At 34.8% G+C, this 17,015-nt stretch overlaps 1 protein-coding gene across 10 annotated transcripts in view; it reads left to right on the forward strand.

Moving 5' to 3' along the window:
- The window catches only part of CNKSR2 (connector enhancer of kinase suppressor of Ras 2), a 220,445-nt gene that overhangs the window by 158,021 nt on the left and 45,409 nt on the right, over positions 1–17,015 (forward strand). For all 10 annotated transcript variants that reach the window (XM_084507141.1, XM_084507139.1, XM_084507136.1 and 7 more), the window contains 5 exons: positions 4,010–4,058; positions 5,017–5,189; positions 7,234–7,307; positions 9,636–9,707; positions 15,857–15,924. In XM_084507141.1, coding sequence (XP_084363267.1) covers positions 4,010–4,058; positions 5,017–5,189; positions 7,234–7,307; positions 9,636–9,707; positions 15,857–15,924 — 436 coding nt within the window. The remainder of the gene's footprint in view (positions 1–4,009; positions 4,059–5,016; positions 5,190–7,233; positions 7,308–9,635; positions 9,708–15,856; positions 15,925–17,015) is intronic.

The raw sequence follows: 17,015 nt of genomic DNA on the forward strand, positions 1-17,015 counted from the left end.
ATATGCAAATGTCTTGGTACTAATCAAGAAACTGAAAGCAGATTTTGAGGATGAGAGAAAAACCTGATATTCTCATTTCTTGAAAGCTTTCTGCTGTACGTAGTACGATGCTGATGTGTGATTATGTAGCTGCTGATTTTGCTATGACATCTATATGTGATTTTTTTTCTTTTTTTGCTAAAGGAATAAACGCAGTTACAGGTTGCTGGTAACCTCTTTTTTAGAGCATGAACCTCCACCTGGAAATTTTTGACTCTACAGTTACATTACTATGCTACAATCCTAACAGCATGGAGAGGTATACCTTAGGGCAGATTGCTATTTACACAGGTGCAGTTTTCTGATGGGCTTTCAGAACTCTGTCAATCATTTTGAAAAGTGTGAAAGTAAATATAACCCACATAGCAAGTTTGGTAATGAAGAGTTGCAGGAACAGAGTAGCTGTTATGACTCTTGAGTGCGTAATGAAATCTCCAATGGCTGATGGGATATGCAGCCAAGCCTTTGGAACAGGTCAGACAAATACCATCTAGAAGTAGGCTAGCACCTTTGTCAAAAAAAAAATATATATATATCTGTTTTCCTCTTGAAATATGTATGCTTTAGAGTCTGCTCATAGTGCAAGCAAATATATATGTATATAAATAAGATTTTCTTATACTCTTCTTAGTGTTCATTTGTCAGAGAGTTTAGTTTTGGTATATTATTAAGTACAACAGGCTCAAACAACACATATTACAGCATAAAATGATTACATTCAAATAACTGAGGCTCAGGGTAATCAAGGGTGTTTTCCATCAACTGTTATCTTGCTTTTGGGTAATGGAAAGTATTTGTATTTTTGGGCAACTGAAAACATGTCATTCAGAATATGAATAAACAGTTGTCAATTTTCTTCAGGAATGAAAGTTTCCATTTGGGTTAAGAATCTATTTCATCTTTTCAGTGGCAGGTTTTTTTTTTTTTTCCATATTATTTGTTATTTTGAGTTACTAACAACTTTCTTTAGTATAGAACACTGTTTTCCATTTAATTTTATTCTTGCTTTCAGAATTAGTAGGCAAGATGAATTCTTGGAAACTGGGACAAGATGCATGTGAAAACAGTTGCTCAAAGCTCAGGTTTCAGAATCAAAATGCAGTTTACATACATTGAAACCCAGCCTTGTGGGTGGGTGACTGCGCAGTATCTTGCAGCAAACTTTCTTTAGTACAGCTAAATTTATAGTTTTGGGGTGAATCCATATTTTTTAGAGTTTGTGGCATTAAAAAGAATTATTTATGCTATTTCCATACTTGTCACATCACAGAACTAAGCTGTAAAAAAGGAACTATTATGGTAGCCAACATCAGGACAGGTGACTTAAAGAGATTGTGGAGTCTTCCTACTTGCAGATAGTTGGATCCAGGCTGGAAATGATCCTGAAGAACATGAACCATCATTGGCACCAACTGAAAAACAAGCCTTGCTCTTAGCAAGTTGTAGGATAAAAGCTCCAGAAGTCCCATCCATTCTGTGATTATAAATGATATTGAGAAGGTAGCCTTATTCACTGTCTAGTAACTAGGGAGAGGCTGTAGATAAGTATGTTGCATTTGGTGACTTTCCAGAATAAGCATTTTTAGATTTCACCCTCACTTGGTGTGTTGTTTTTTTGTTTTGTTTTGTTTTGGTTGGTTGGTTGTTGTTTTTTTTTTTTGGGGGGGGGTAAAGGGGAGTTACATATCATATCAGTTTGAAAGTGAAATGTATTAACTAATGCAGACTGCTTATAAATTTTTCGTTTTAAACAAATAAAAAAGCTGGTGCTGGTTTTCTTCGTAAGAAACCAACATGAAGCCTGAAGTCTATATAAAATAAGCTAACTCTAATCCAAAAGCCAAAATCACTGAAGCCATTTGCACAGTTCACAGGAATTTTGCTCAGTTGGAGATTGTGTCCTTATCATTTTATTTAACAAGCTAATGTAGAAAAGTAACTGAATTTAATAAAATCTTTGTTTTGCAATATGATATAATGCATGGAAAAATGGCTGGATGTCTAAATTATGTGCTGTCTTCCTATAAAAAAAAATGATACCCTTTCATTACCCTTTCTTCCTGAAAACTGTGTCAGGAGTTGAGCAATACAAGCTCACTTTTGCAGGTTCAGTTTGCAGACAAAATGTTTAAAGAGAAGATAATGTTCTCATATGCTTTCAGAATCACTTTTAAGAAAAACAGGCAGAAGTTTGCATTTTCTCCTTTGGCACAGTGAAAACATTAGCACAGAATAGTCAAGCAGCAGAATAAACCTGGTCTGCATTTTTAAAGGAGGAGTGCTGAAGTTTTGGTTTCGTGCATGCATGCGTGTGTGTTTTAGCAACTTTCAGTTAGGTAAGATTTTCGAAGCACCTAAGAAAAATTGAATTATTTACTCACTTCTGCCCCGTAACTCTGTTATCCCTCAATGAGCCATAAAGGTACCTCTTAGTCCTACATGGTATAGAAATATTTCATGTGACATAAGCTGGGACAACATTGCTGTCTCAGCTTATTGAGAGATGCGTTGAGTGAATTGGTACCAGTAGCAGAAGAAAAGGACAAGAGCCAGGGAAGAAAACAATCATGCTCTTTTTTTTTTTTTTTTTCTTCCCAGTGGAGGCCTATTTTGATCATCTGAGGTGGCAATAAGTTGTGTAGCTCTCCTCAGATGCAGCTTACCAGGGTTCAGCATGTCTACTGAGCCAGTTAATTTCTTGATATTACACTTAATTATCATTGTATTGCTGGTAATTTATCACCATTAACATGTTAGTATCTGCTGCTTGGGAATGCTGCAGCTGTGCAATGAGAGACATCCCTTGGAAGCTCAGCCTCATACTCCTGCATGTGAGCTTAGGTGCTCAGGAAATGGGGAGGAGAAAATGAAAAGAAAAACAGCTCTTTAAATTGAAAAGAGTCTTGTAAGGTGAGCTGAGGGTTTGTCTTATCAGTTAGGAACAGGATTCAAGCTCATGGGACTCTCAGTGCTATTGCTTAGATTTATTTTTTAACAAATGGCAGAAAAGCTTCGATATTTGTATTGATTCGTGGTAAGCTGAAAGGTTTTAATGCTTAGTCACTATAATGTGGTCTTTTCTTAGTTTCAGCACAAATACATTTGTCTAACTATATACAAAATTAAAATTCAGAACAACTAAAATGGTGTCATTAAATGTCCAAAGTGATTAATTACAGATATATTTTTTTTAATTCACTGGAGCAATAGTGATTATCTGCCTTTGTACTTTTTAACAGAAACAACCATGAAATGTGTTAATATGCATTGCCATTTTTAATGTTACAATCTTAAAGAAATAATTTCCATCCTATCTTATTTCCAAGGCAATGAGTTAGTTCACGGAAGTGGATCAACTGGAGTGAAATACTTTTAGTCAAAACCTGGTAAAAAAGTATAATATATATATGCATTTTCTATTTCAAAATATTGTTTTGGAAGACACCTTCCCAGTTGTGATTAACCAGAATTTTATTGTTATCTTTGAAAATACTAGACTTGTTTCTGACCTAAATATCTGATGTCCCAAAGACCATCATACCACTTCCTTCAAACCTACATTAGGCAGTGAACTAAAGCAATTATATCAGGAAGACCACAATTAGGCCATCTATTAGAAATGCAAGAGCTACATAGCTTCACTGTCATAGGAAACAAAAAAAAAAAAATCTATTATTATTAACAGAATGAGAGATGAGTGACCATTTTATAGAGAAATTTCAGCTGTTAATGGCAAACTAATTTGTGGCCTATTTTAATATTCTTCACTGTGTGCTTTTGCTTTACAACTGTAAGAATGTTACCTTTTTATGACCAAAGTTGCCAGGTTTCTTGCGCCTAGAAGGCTGTTGGTTGAAAGTGTTAAACAGTGATGACTTTAGTGTTTGCAACATTGCACTGCTTTTATAATAATCATATGGTTGAATATAAGCACTCTATTATCACTTCTTTTGTTTTGATTTTCTTGTAGACATTTCAGCAGTCTTCTCTACAGCAGAAAAGTAAAAAGAAGAACAAAGGTAAAAATTAAAATTTTGATTATAGTTTTGATGTTATTGGTTGGAAGGGAATTGAAAGCATGTGTGTACATATGCCAATACTTCAGAACTATATTAGAACAACTAGAACTGGTTAGCTCCAATCAAAAGTATAGTTCAGTTGAACACATATTGACTTAATTGAACATCATATTGAGAAGCTGTTGTCCATTACCAATGTCTCATAATATCCCCTCACCTTATAAGCATATAACTACTGATTTTTTTAATTTTTTTTAACATGTAGACTGTAGTATGTTTCAGGGCCAGGGCTGTTTTTGCAGCTGTGTGAGTATAATGTGTCAGTGCAGCCATTGCTCATTACCTTATCTGTCTGGTAATTATATCTCAGTAAACTGTTTTCCTTTGATGTAGAAGTACAAAGGCCTTAGCAAATGTTTAGTTGCAAAAGGAGGTACTAAGAGAGATTTCTGAATACCCATCAAGTATTTACATAGTTTTATTTTACAAGACTATTAAACAATTAGTAGCAAGGTGTGAAATTACATGAATTTATATGTTGTGTGCTTTGATGTGACATAAGGTATTAATTTGTTGAAAATGATAAATAACCATTTTTCTTAACTTAAATATGTTGCCTTTCTTTCCTCTACATCATCTCTTTCTGTATTGCTTTTCTCTTTTTGTCTCATCTATAGAATATGAGCTCTCTGGGTTGCTGAACCTGCTTTGTTTGGGTTTGCTTTGTTGTTTCTTGTGTTGTTTTTTTTTGTTTGTTTGTTTGTTTTGTTTGTTTGTTTGTTTTTTAAGGTATCTTTGTGGCCCAAATGAAAGGTTTGTTGTAATCTAATGATGGCATATCGAAGTTGAAAATTTTAATTAATTTTCTGAAGCAAGTATGTAGTGCTTTATGGCTACCTGGCTTGTTGATTTAGTAGACAAGCCAAACACTTTCACATCAACTCATTGTTATTTTCAGCTCCTATTCCTGGTAAAAGCAAAAGACGGATCTCTTGTAAAGATCTTGGCCGAGGAGACTGTGAAGGCTGGCTTTGGAAGAAGAAAGATGCCAAGAGTTATTTCTCCCAGAAATGGAAAAAATATTGGTTTGTCCTGAAAGATACATCTCTGTATTGGTATATCAATGAAGAGGTAAGCCTATATGCTCAATGCTTCATCAAATCCCCTGTGCAGTGCTATTGACATGGTTTTGTGGAAAGCCAGTGCTTTGAGTGCTTATATATGCAAAAAAACTTTAGTCACCCAAATAATTATACTGATATTAATTAAATTACCGTTAAAATCTAAGGAGATTTGGTCCTTCAAATTTATCTTTTACTACAAGGAGAAAAAGCATTCTTTTCAGTGTCCTGCTCTCACCATTTTAGAATAAATCTATCCTCAAACCATTGAAAGGGAAAAGGTAGTTATTTAATCTTGTCATTCAAGCTTAGTCATGAAAGTATAAACTTTAATGATGTGCTGCCTAGTGTTCCTTGTTTATGTGTGCCAGTGAAATCATCAAAAGCTCTGGCAATTACAGATGCTTTTGTTTTTTCAGTTGTGTTCTCCTGTTGTTCCTTCTTTGTGTATTTCTTATGATTTCAGTGCTCATGTACATTGAACTTAGGATCTCCAGAGCAGCCCAACTGAATTGTGTACAGCTTTGATTGTACAACGTGTTTTGCTTTGTACATGCTTATCTATATCAGCTTTAGTAGAAAAGTCTTTTGCCAGTCAGGTAGAAAACTTTAATTTTAAACCCTGCTAGTCTCATTAGTAAGTATCCTGATATAAAATCATTGCCAACCTGTGAATGCACTTAGTCTTGGACTGCCCTACTTGTTATTTTAATCATTTGTTATTTTAATTTTGCTTTTGTGTAATTTTTTAAAGCATTTTGATCACAGACTTCTCCCTATGTAGATAGAAAGCAAGTTGTACCACAAGTTGCTACTGAAGCCTGTTTTCCCGCACACTCATTGCATTTGTGCCTTCATCCCAGCTTCAGATCAGTAACCCTAACTCCCTCCTCCTCATCTTCCCTCCTACAAGGTCTTCATCAGGGCAGAAATTCATAGCTACAAGAACATTGACTGACCAGTCTGTGGCCAATGGGTCTAGGGAACCATTGAGTTGCATGCTGCTGTCCCTTGGAGAAGGCAGTGGTTTAAGTTCCTCTGTCTTCCTCCTGCCTCAGGTTCCCTTGACTTTCTGGGACTGTTATTTTTGAAACTTCAGCTACCTCACCAATGGATTTTTTTCTTTCCTTAGGCAACCATGCAAGAAAAAAGAAATAACAAATTTATTCTTTTTCCTTTTGTTTTTAAGTACCTGCAAACTCAGTAATTCTTACAACCTTGTACGTCCCACAGAACAACTCCAGTTCCAGTGTTATATGCTAATATGTGTCATTTATTTATTTTTTAGAAAGCAAATAGTCATATAGACTGCATATGTAACATATATTACTGTGAAGATTTTGAGAGCACAAGACGTAATTCTGCGGAATTCATTAAAATACAGTTGTGTTTTCTGCAGCTCCACTCTCATGATCTTGTATTAATTTCTTATGCAAAGTTATCAACAGTCAAATAAGAGAGTCTGTGGTACTGATGTATTAGTGACATAAAATAATTCTCTCAAATTGTGAAGAGTCAAGAAAGATTGAGTATCTGATAAAATAAACTGTGTGCAAGTCTTGAAAGAGGATGAAGGTCAGATTTCTTCTTTATGTGCTGGAGAGAGATAACAGTAGCTGAAGAGATGTCATATATCCTAGCTGTGATATTGTATAAAGATAGTAAACCACACATATTTAAGTCACTTTTTCCCCCTATTTCTTACAGTACACTGCATTTCGGCTTACTAATTAGTCCATCCTCCCCTGAAATTAACTAATTACAGTAACTAATTGCCTGAATATGTTTGGTCATTTTGTATATTTTCAAATGTTGGTTCAGCTGTGAAATTGTTTGAGAAAACCAAGCATTTAAATTTGTATTTTATACCAAGGGATCTGTCTTACTACTTTGGCAAAAGTCCCAGTGAATTCTGTGGGAGGTTTGCCAGAGCAGAGCATATATTGGTATTCCTTATGTAAGAAGCAGGCAAGTGAAAATATCCTTAAGTTTTCAGTATGTATTTTTCTTTTCTGACACCTTAACAACAGTACTATTTAGAACTATCTTTGCAGGATGAAAAAGCAGAAGGATTCATCAGTCTACCTGAATTTAAAATTGACAGAGCTAGTGAATGCCGAAAGAAATAGTAAGTATGCTCAAAAGTAATGCAGTGATACAATAGGAACAATGATACAATAGAAAAAGTGGAACAAAGAACAAGGTTCTCCCTTTAAACAGTGACATAATGGACTTTGTTACAAAGATTATTTGGCTATATCACAGAATGAAATCATACAGAACAGTCAAATACAGTATTTGTATTTGGGGTTGTAGGTTTTTGTCTGAAACCTTTAAGCTCAAGAAACCATCCACGCACACACAAAAAAAAAAAGTCTCCAGATTCATGTCCAAGCATCCATCTTTTTAAATTAGTTTGCATAATCTCAAACTGTGCTGGCACAGTATGTCAGTCCCGAGGCAGAGTAAAACAAGAGAAGGACAGTTATTTTCTCTTTCTGGGGTATGAACTAAAGCTTTAAAGTAACTTTTCCTCTCACCTAGCTGTATTTGCTGGTGTCTGGGTTTGCACCATTGCATGAACCCATTTTTCATTTAGATGCATGTTCAAGCATATGTAGTTATGTGATAGGTGCATTCTCTCACAAATGTATTTTTAGAGTGAAAAACTTTTTAAGTTGCCTTCTAATGGTTCTTAATTTTATTTGTCTGAAGTTTGTCAAGCCTGTAGAATTACTGAAAATTGTAGAGAAAAACCATTGCAAAAGTAAAACAATATGACTTATAGTACACGCAGTTATAAAGAAGAGACTGACCTTGTATCAGTTGGTCTACATAGCTCTTCAGGATGATCTCTGTTCTTCATGATGATTTCATATGGCAGTAAATAAAATTGCCTTTAAAAAAAAAACGAAATATCAGCTTGTGTTTATTGTATTGTGCCCCGTGTCCTTGGGCTATGTTGCTGAAATGCTTCACTTTTATGCTTTTTGGGGCAGCAACATAAACTCAACCTATTTCTCAGAACTGCACCCTGCTTGAATTGTTTTTTGTTTTTGTTTTTAACTTGATAGTATTTGCTAGATGGTAGTATACAAAATGTGGTTGTTAACATTCCTTGGGTGGCAGATGAAGTAAAAAAAAAAACACTAAGAATTCAGATGACAAGTGCTGTAACAACTTTAAGCCAAATTTTGGGTCTCAATAACTTGATGTGTTTCTAAATTGAGCAGAGGTCACTGCATATCTTCTTTCACTTCTATAACATTGTGTAATGGTCTATAGTGCAGGAGTCCTTTTTGCCTCGTTTTTAGATGCTACTTTCACTAGTGCTACCTTTCGTGGATTTCAGTTTCACATACCTGGTTTATATATATATATACACATATATATGTACATACACATACAAACATATATTAAAAAGTGCAAGCACGATACATGAAGAACATCATTACCATTTTCCTAAAACAACAACAACAACAACAATGGTCTAGAAAGGGAATTATTATATATATGATATATATATATATATATAATCCATTGTAGTTCAGAAAAATGATACTGATGCTTTTCATATACCATGCTTTCAGTTTTCCTTATTTTCTTCAGGACTGTTAGGCATTTTTTTCGTTTTCTTATTTTAAGGAAGACCTTCAGGGTATTCGCAAAAATGATTCTTCTGTACTGTAAATTATTAATTACTTTCTGATGCATTTTCTAGATCTTCAAGAACTTCACCGTAAATCGTTATCCAACATAGTTACAAAATTCTTTCAAGTAATTTATTTCATATTATGTATGAAATGCAGTAATTCTCTCAGCCTAGTCATGTTGATTAGTTTGGTGGAAAGAAAAGATGAGATGTAATTGCCCGTTGCTTAGAATGACCTCAAAAACACGTTGTTGATTTATAACAGCTTTTCAAAAGTCAATCAGTGCATCACATTTTTCTGTTTGAAATGCAGGCATTAGAGCTAAAGGTAATGTCAAGGTCATTAGGATGTCAGAAATCACCAGGACTTAGAGTTTTTCTGTTGTGTTAAATAAATTGTTTGGTCAATTTTCTGTTCAGAAAAAATTTGACACCTACAGTATATCTGTAAAATTGCCTAATAAATAAAACTGTATCCTTAACTGGTTAACTTTGTCCAAATGTACTACACTGTAGGTATACAGTCTACTTACACACATATGATTCAATTGTTGTTTAGAAAGGGGTACTTCAGTCAGTGAAATCTGGCACAATCCTAAATGTTAGAATCAAAGAATTATAGAATATTCTGTGTTGGAAGGGATCCACAAGGATCAAGGATGTTATATTTGTATAACATGTTGGGGGGCTTCTACCAAGTCAGGAAATCTGAACTCATTGCTTGGTGACCATGCTAATTTATAAAAAAAAAAAAAAAAAAATGTTGTACCATTACTTTTTTATAATTATTTTTTTCCTCTACAGTGCATTCAAAGCCTGCCATCCTAAGATCAAAAGTTTTTATTTTGCTGCTGAACATCTAGATGATATGAACAGGTAAGAAAGTCAAGCAAAAGTCAAGGAATCATTCCTTAAACATGGCACTTCCTTGAAGTTAGTGATAATAAATTACATGTTTATCAAAGAAATTAACAGTTAAGAAAATAATTGCAGAGTATCATTTTTTTTTGTCTGCATATGCTAAATATTCTATTCATGAAAAAAAAAAAAAAGCTTTTTTGAAATAAAGATCTTAAGAAACAAGATTCTATCTTTCTACTAAGAAGCAAAAAACAGTTTTTGAAAATAACCCATAAACACAATTCCGGAATTCAAGGTTTCTGTAAAGCTGTTCTTAGCTGTGTGACACCTGAAAACATGCAACATCTCCAACTCTGCTTCCTAGCATCCCTCTGTGGACATGTGATGCTTGCTCTGGGAACGCTTCTATTTCTGGCTCTTGAAGGAGTGATAAGTTGGAAAAGGATTTATAACAGTAACTGATTATTCTTTTGCCAAACTTGATAAAGGAGATTACAAGCAATTTGTTGTGCAGATTCTCTCCACCAACGTGAATTTAACCTACACATTGAAATGAACTTTTGACTTTAAGGAAGTTAGTGGGGATAATCTCAGCAACTTGAAAAGAGTGAGGGTTTAAGTCTCAGCTCTTAGTGTGTTGAGCTTAACTGTACCTATATTAAGCCAATTTTTCAGAAAAACAATTGAGATTTCAGCATAAAATAAACACAATTACACTTATTTCATGTAAAAGACAAAATCATGGATCCAATGCCTATTCAAATATTTGGAGGATCATTTCATTTATTTTCACAACATAAATTAAAACTAATTCAGTTCAAAATAATATGTAATTTTCATCATATGATAGGACAAAAACAAAAATCTATGATTGTAACCTGATAATTGTTCTGACTTACATAACGTCTGTGGACATGGTAGCTGAGTAAAATTGCTTTTAAAACAGGAGAAAAAGGTGATAAAACTCAACTCATAAAACTGATTAGTTAGTGCTATGGTCATGGTTTAATCTCTCCTGTGTGTACTAGGTTCAGGTACCTGGCCAAACAGCTTCAGGGTACTGCCAGTTCTTTACTGATAATGTTTGACTGAAAAAGTATACTAGTACTATTCTGTGTTTGCTTTTATTTAGAAATATCTGTCTGGTAACATTTTCAAAGGTTCATGCATGACTGAAACTCATTTCAAAAGTCTCTCATCATTTAGAAAACTTAAAACCTTTTTATTTGTTTGTAAAATTTTAGGCTTGCCTTTACTAGATAACTCTGTCAAGCCAGTCACTCAAACAGCACAGCAAACAGAATAATGGCACGGTCTATTCAGCATATCCCAAACTACAGCAGCAGATAAATCATTTCTGTCAGTAAGTCCTCAGTCAATATGACAAGGTGACTTGTTTCTGAGGATAAAAATTTATATAACTCTTCAGTAATCAGAAATCAGCAGGAAATGTGCATCAATATGTTAAAAATATATTGCACATCTAAAACTAACGTAAGATCTAGAAGGTTATAACTATGCAGCATGAATCTCTTTTTTATCATATTTTGAAATACCTGCTTATCAGTTTTTTCAGAAGGAGATAGACCAAATATTGATCTGAATTATGCAGATGTAAATTTAAAATAACTCCATCGATGTCTATGGAATTTCTTGAAATTCTTATGTCTGAATCACAGTCTCACCATATATTTTTATTTGATCCACTTTGTTTAATATATGATATAAAGTAGTTCACCTTCACAAGGTTAATATACAAATTAACTCTATATTGAGCAAAAACGTGTTACTGAAAAAATAATCTTTCAAATGCAGAGGTAATAAAATACAATGCTTCCTACCTAAAAGCATGACCTAGCCTAACCAAAGCGAAACAGTATCAATATATTAAAAGTTAAATTAAAACTGTTTTGATCAATTTATGTTCTTCATTAACTTTCACAGGTATATTTTTGTCAGGTGTAATGCAGTCACTGCAGTTCTATTATATGTGAGGCACAAGAAATAAAGGAAATTAGAAAACTGCTAAAGCAGTCTAACAAAGTTAGAATTGGTTGCATTCCTTAATCCCTTGAATAAAATAACTTGGTAAAAAATAAATAAATTTTACAAAGGTATATAAAGGACATGAAGGTTTTTTTGGGGATGAAGGTTTTTTTGGGTTGTGGGTATGTGTATACTCACATAAAACATGTGTTTTAGTTTTAAGTAACTTTGTTCCTATTCAATTTTTCCTACTACTTTTATGACTGAGCCACACTGCTATGTTGGTAGAAGCTGGGAGAGCTCCAATCACTGAACTTTATTGTTGTGGCATCTGAAGTCCCTCTCCTTTGCATGGTTACACCAGCACAAGGATTCTTTCCACCCATACAGCACATTTACTTTGGGTGAGAAGAAGGATGGAATATCCTTCATTGATGCAAAGTACGGTTTTGATAATATAGGTTTATATTCATAGAAATACCTTGTTTTGAAATTTCTTGTTATTCCTATTCCAAGAAAATATTATGATGTACAAGGCAGTCCACATATTTCTACATAATGGTGCTATGTGTAACTTTATTTTGATTGTTAACTGTACCTGCTACTTTATAGACTAAATATCTGTTTTTTCCTCAAAGATCCCAATCATCAGTTCAAAGGCAAATGCAGCCTTTTCAATGTTGGCTGGTTTAAATACTTTGCAAACTCTTATTGATCCTTTTTATTCCAAATACGGTAAGCTATATAATCTATGCAGGAAAATGCAGTCTGTAGCTTCACATAGAATGATTGTCTGAGAAGTTCCTTGAACCTATTATAACCGAACTGTCCTCTGTATCTTGTTGTGTATAGGCAAAGTATTGAAATTTATAATTTCTTCCTCAATGTAGCTCTATAGTTAAGAGTAAAGATGACAAATCAGCTTGTATTATTAGCATGTGAGAATGTGTCTGGAAGATTTCAGTAAAGATGGCCTATAAAATATTTCCAGCATCATCTACAGGCCTCTTCATTCTGGTTAAACTGCAGCAGTTTACTTATAGACACTATATGGTATCCATACTCCCATTGCTATATAGCGGGTTCATTCTAATCCTTGAGCTTTATGGTTAAGGACAATTAGACATCCTGCTTTGACTAAAAGCTTTGCACCTACCTGGAGTCTGAGATAAGATAGAAAAAATGTTTCCTACTCTTCTGTTTGAGTGCCAGTACTGTGCATTCTTCTTTATAGGAGTTGTAAGTATATAGAAAGATATATATATATATATATATATATATATATATATATATTTAATCTGGTTCTGAGTGAGTCATAAAATTGTTTTAATTACATACTGACAAGAAATGTGTATGCTATTCTTGAAAAGAAAAAGAAAACAAAAGCAAAACCTAGATGACTGCTGCAAGTACCAGTGTTACTTATTGTAACTATTATTGTCATAGCTAACAATAGGATAATTCTCACAAGAAAACTAAAGCTGCATTTGCAGTAAGGAAGGAATATTTTCTCGGCCTTTTGCCCTCTAAAAATTACAGCACACCACGGGGAAGACAGGTTTAAATCTTCCCATATACAAGGGCTTTGCATATTACTTTTAAGTAGGTTTTAATATTCATAGTAAAGAGTTCTTGTATAACTGTACACTTGATACTTCTGTCCCTTATGTTGTGTAAAGCAGGAATGTTTTATTCTTCCTCCACTCTTCTAAAGATCATTGCATTTCCCTGTGATATAACCCCAGTGTGATGGATTTCTCATACTCTAGCCTGAATGAACCTAACTCTAGCCATGATTTATTAAAATAATACTAATTGTCTAACCACAGATGTCTAGCCATATCTAATAAAGCTTTAGTGGCCATATACCAGAAAATATGCAGAAGTCAATACCATTCTTTTCATTTCTGAACTAGAAAACCACTCAAAAGACATAGTTATTAACTGTTTACAACCAGATCAGTGCCTTGTCACTCATCCCACAGGCACTTGTTCCAAACCATGACATAAATCATGAACTACAGAAAATCATTAAATGTGAAGTCAGTCTGTTGTCTCTCTTTTAGACTGGTATACAGTTCCTGGGTTATTGTTAGATTATACTTTTCAGGATTTATTTTTTTTTTTTCTGGAATAATCTACTATAGCTGTAACCACTGTCACTTAACTCTTTGGTAATTTAATTGGTTACCTCACTCTCAGGCATACAAAATACTATCTCATGTTTAGGATGGAATGAAATTTCCCAAATGGAGAACTCTTATAGCTGTATAATTTAATATTTTGTGGTGAACAGGCCTATTCAAAGGGATAGAGTAGGCAGTTGTTTTATGTCAACTGCACTGGGTGGTGTTAAGCCCTGAGCTGAACTGGGAATGTGAGATCCAAACTGGGTGAGAGGCCAGTGAAGCCCACCTCTGCTGTATGCCACACCATGCGACAGAGCAGGTGCTTGCCTCATTGTGCTCTTTGCCCTCTGTACATGGACAGGTCTGTGGCCTTTGCTCATCACAGGGCATCACAGGCCTGGAGTAGTGTGGGTGAGGTTCCCACATCAATACCTCTGATTTGGGCTGGCAGAACTGTCGAGACAGGTGAGCTTCACCCCCTAAAGAAAGTCTTCACATATCAGAAATGTGAACTTAAAAGAAAGTTTTGGAGAGGGATGACTTTTTTCTTCTGTGAAGATGTGCAATAGATGTCTGAAGCATGATTTGTTAGATTTCTGTCTCTGTGTGCCAGTGATTTTTTAAAGTGTTTGGCACTTTCTAACAATTACAGAAGAAATTTTAAGTCTTTTCTTCAGCTCCCCTATTCTTCTGGCAGAAACTTTGATTGTAAGTTAATATGCAGTATGCTGTAATCAATTCAGTAGATCCCTAACATCCTTCCCAATGTACAATGACTTATGGACCATTAATGTAATTTACAGATAACATGTGATCAGTTTGTGTAGGGGCAGCAGCAGAAGTTTATTTCAAGGAGAGCAACTGTATTTTATGATCTAATGTCTGTTTATCTTGAACTGAAGTGTCTTAAAGGTTGGCATCCAGGACTGATTGCAAAGGTCTCACCAAAGGTCTCTCTTGCTGATGAAATATTACATGCTGTTTCCATATTGCAATATGCAAATAACAGCCATCAGGCCAGTTTTCTGAAACAGGAGATTCACATTTCTGAAGGCAGTGCAGAACTGACTCCAGCTGACCTTCCATATGCACTTGCAGTAAAATTGCAAGCCACTGACTGGCTTGGCAAACCAGGTACATCATCCTGTAGTCAGGATGACGTGTGTAAAGAATTCCAGGTTTAACATGGAATGGACTACCATAGGAGGCTGTCATGGTCATTTAAAGCATCATTGATGGAGGAACTGATTTAGTCTGTTTGGATAATGAATACACTGAGAGCCCTTTGGGGGGAAGAGGGCAGGCTGAATTAGAGCATTGCTACAGGCAGTCAAGTGTATGCTTTTCAATGACAGTCCTGCTAGAAGAGAATAGCAATAGTTTATTTTCAATTCATGTAGCTTATGGAAGCATTTTTTCAAGTCTAAGTTGAGGTGAAAGCCTTAGGTATGAATTGCATTGAGGCAACTGTCTTTTCTCCCTCTGCTTGCCTGACATAAACACAAAGGTGAATTCTGATATGCCGCCTCCTCTTTGTATTTGGCAATGTAGGTAAGCCCTAAAACACATAATGGCATAATTAAGCCTCACTGTCTGTTTAGGAGTGAACCTGCTTTTTTTTTGACTGGTGGTTTCTGCTCTGTTCCTCTACTAAGTTGCCAAATCAGGCCTTAAAATATTTCTTAAATCTCTGAAAAGTGGTGCTTATTCTCAAGAAATCAGAACAGCAGGAGTATCTGTGCGATGGCATATCTATGAACAGCAGACTTAATAGCCCTTTGATTATCTCCAAATCCTTTATTTTACAGATGTTTGACATCGTACATGATTTTCCATTTGAAACAAGATCTTTGCTGCGAAAACAATTTGTTCAACAGCAAAATTATAGATCTTTGGAGGCTCCCAGAGTATCAAAGAAAACAGCTGTTTAATATGAAAAATAACATTGTCTTGAATCTGTCAGATGCTCATACCTTTGTTTTTTTGTAGAAATACACTAAAAATTAACATGCTGTATTGGTATCACTGTTTTTTTTAATATTATTTCAGATGGCTAAACAGAATTAACATGCTTGCTGCTGGCTATGCAGAAAGGGAGAGGATCAAACAAGAGCAAGGTAATATTATTTGAGTTTCTTCTGTCAGTTCCTATAACAAGTTCATCTGTTCTTTTTTTTCCCAGCTGTGTATCAGGCCTCATTCTCATCATCTGACAGCAATTCGCATAAAAGCATCCCTGTTGTTCCTTTAGAGAATTGCTTGTTTCTTAGGGTTTTTGATTAGTTTCTTCAGACTCTGGTCCACATACCCTTTGATTATTTCTGAGAAAGCCACTGAAGATAGCTAAAAGCAGCACATTTTCTGCCAGTAATCTCAAGCATGTAGTACTAAAGAGTCTGTGTTCTCCATTAAAATAAGCTTAAGAATCTGCAAACTAAAAAATAATTTAAAATATTACATTTGGTGTTTTAATTCACAGGGAGGAGGAATGCATGAAATAGGTCTTAGGAACAAAACCATTCCTCTAAAGCCTGCTGACATAACTGGATTCTTAAAAAAAAATAAAAAAATAAATAAAAACTTTATAATTTTAAGGACATTTAATGTTTTATAATTTCTGCTGGTTTTCCTGTTTTGAGGTGTGTACTTGAGCCTTGTAGGCTGTTTCAGTGATGAAGCCTTTCATTTGGAGTCATAGGTTTACATCATTTTACGAATATTTTTTATGTCTGGTATTTTCTACATTTATAAAAGCAGCACACATAAAACAATGAGTCACTTTGCTTTGGTTTGCTGCAGTAGAAATTCTGTTTGCAGATAAGAAAAAGAAAGGGTCAGTCATCCATTGCGTTGGGCAGATTGTTCCCTCAAATTGCCAGTGACATGGATCAACAGAAGTGTTCCTATCCAACTGACTACTCTGGCAAGCAGCTGGCTTGTGAATCCATACTCTATTTTACAAATGTACCTGGCAGCAAATACCAGAAAATTTCAGTGGTCGTGATGATCCAGAGTTTATCCAGATGACTGTCTACCTGCTGCCTGCTGAGTCAGAACATCACTTTATAATTTTGTGGCTTCTCCCCCTTCATCAGTGAAGTTCTGACTTTTGTCCCAAAAAGCTTACAGCTCAGAGCTGCAGCAGCAATGTATTGCATGTAATCTTTTAGTTATGAAAACTGTACTTCTAGCCATTTTTCAGGGAGAG

Source organism: Aythya ferina (assembly GCF_964211825.1).
Source record: "Aythya ferina genome assembly, chromosome: 1".
In the NCBI taxonomy this organism is placed as follows: Eukaryota; Metazoa; Chordata; class Aves; order Anseriformes; family Anatidae; genus Aythya; species Aythya ferina.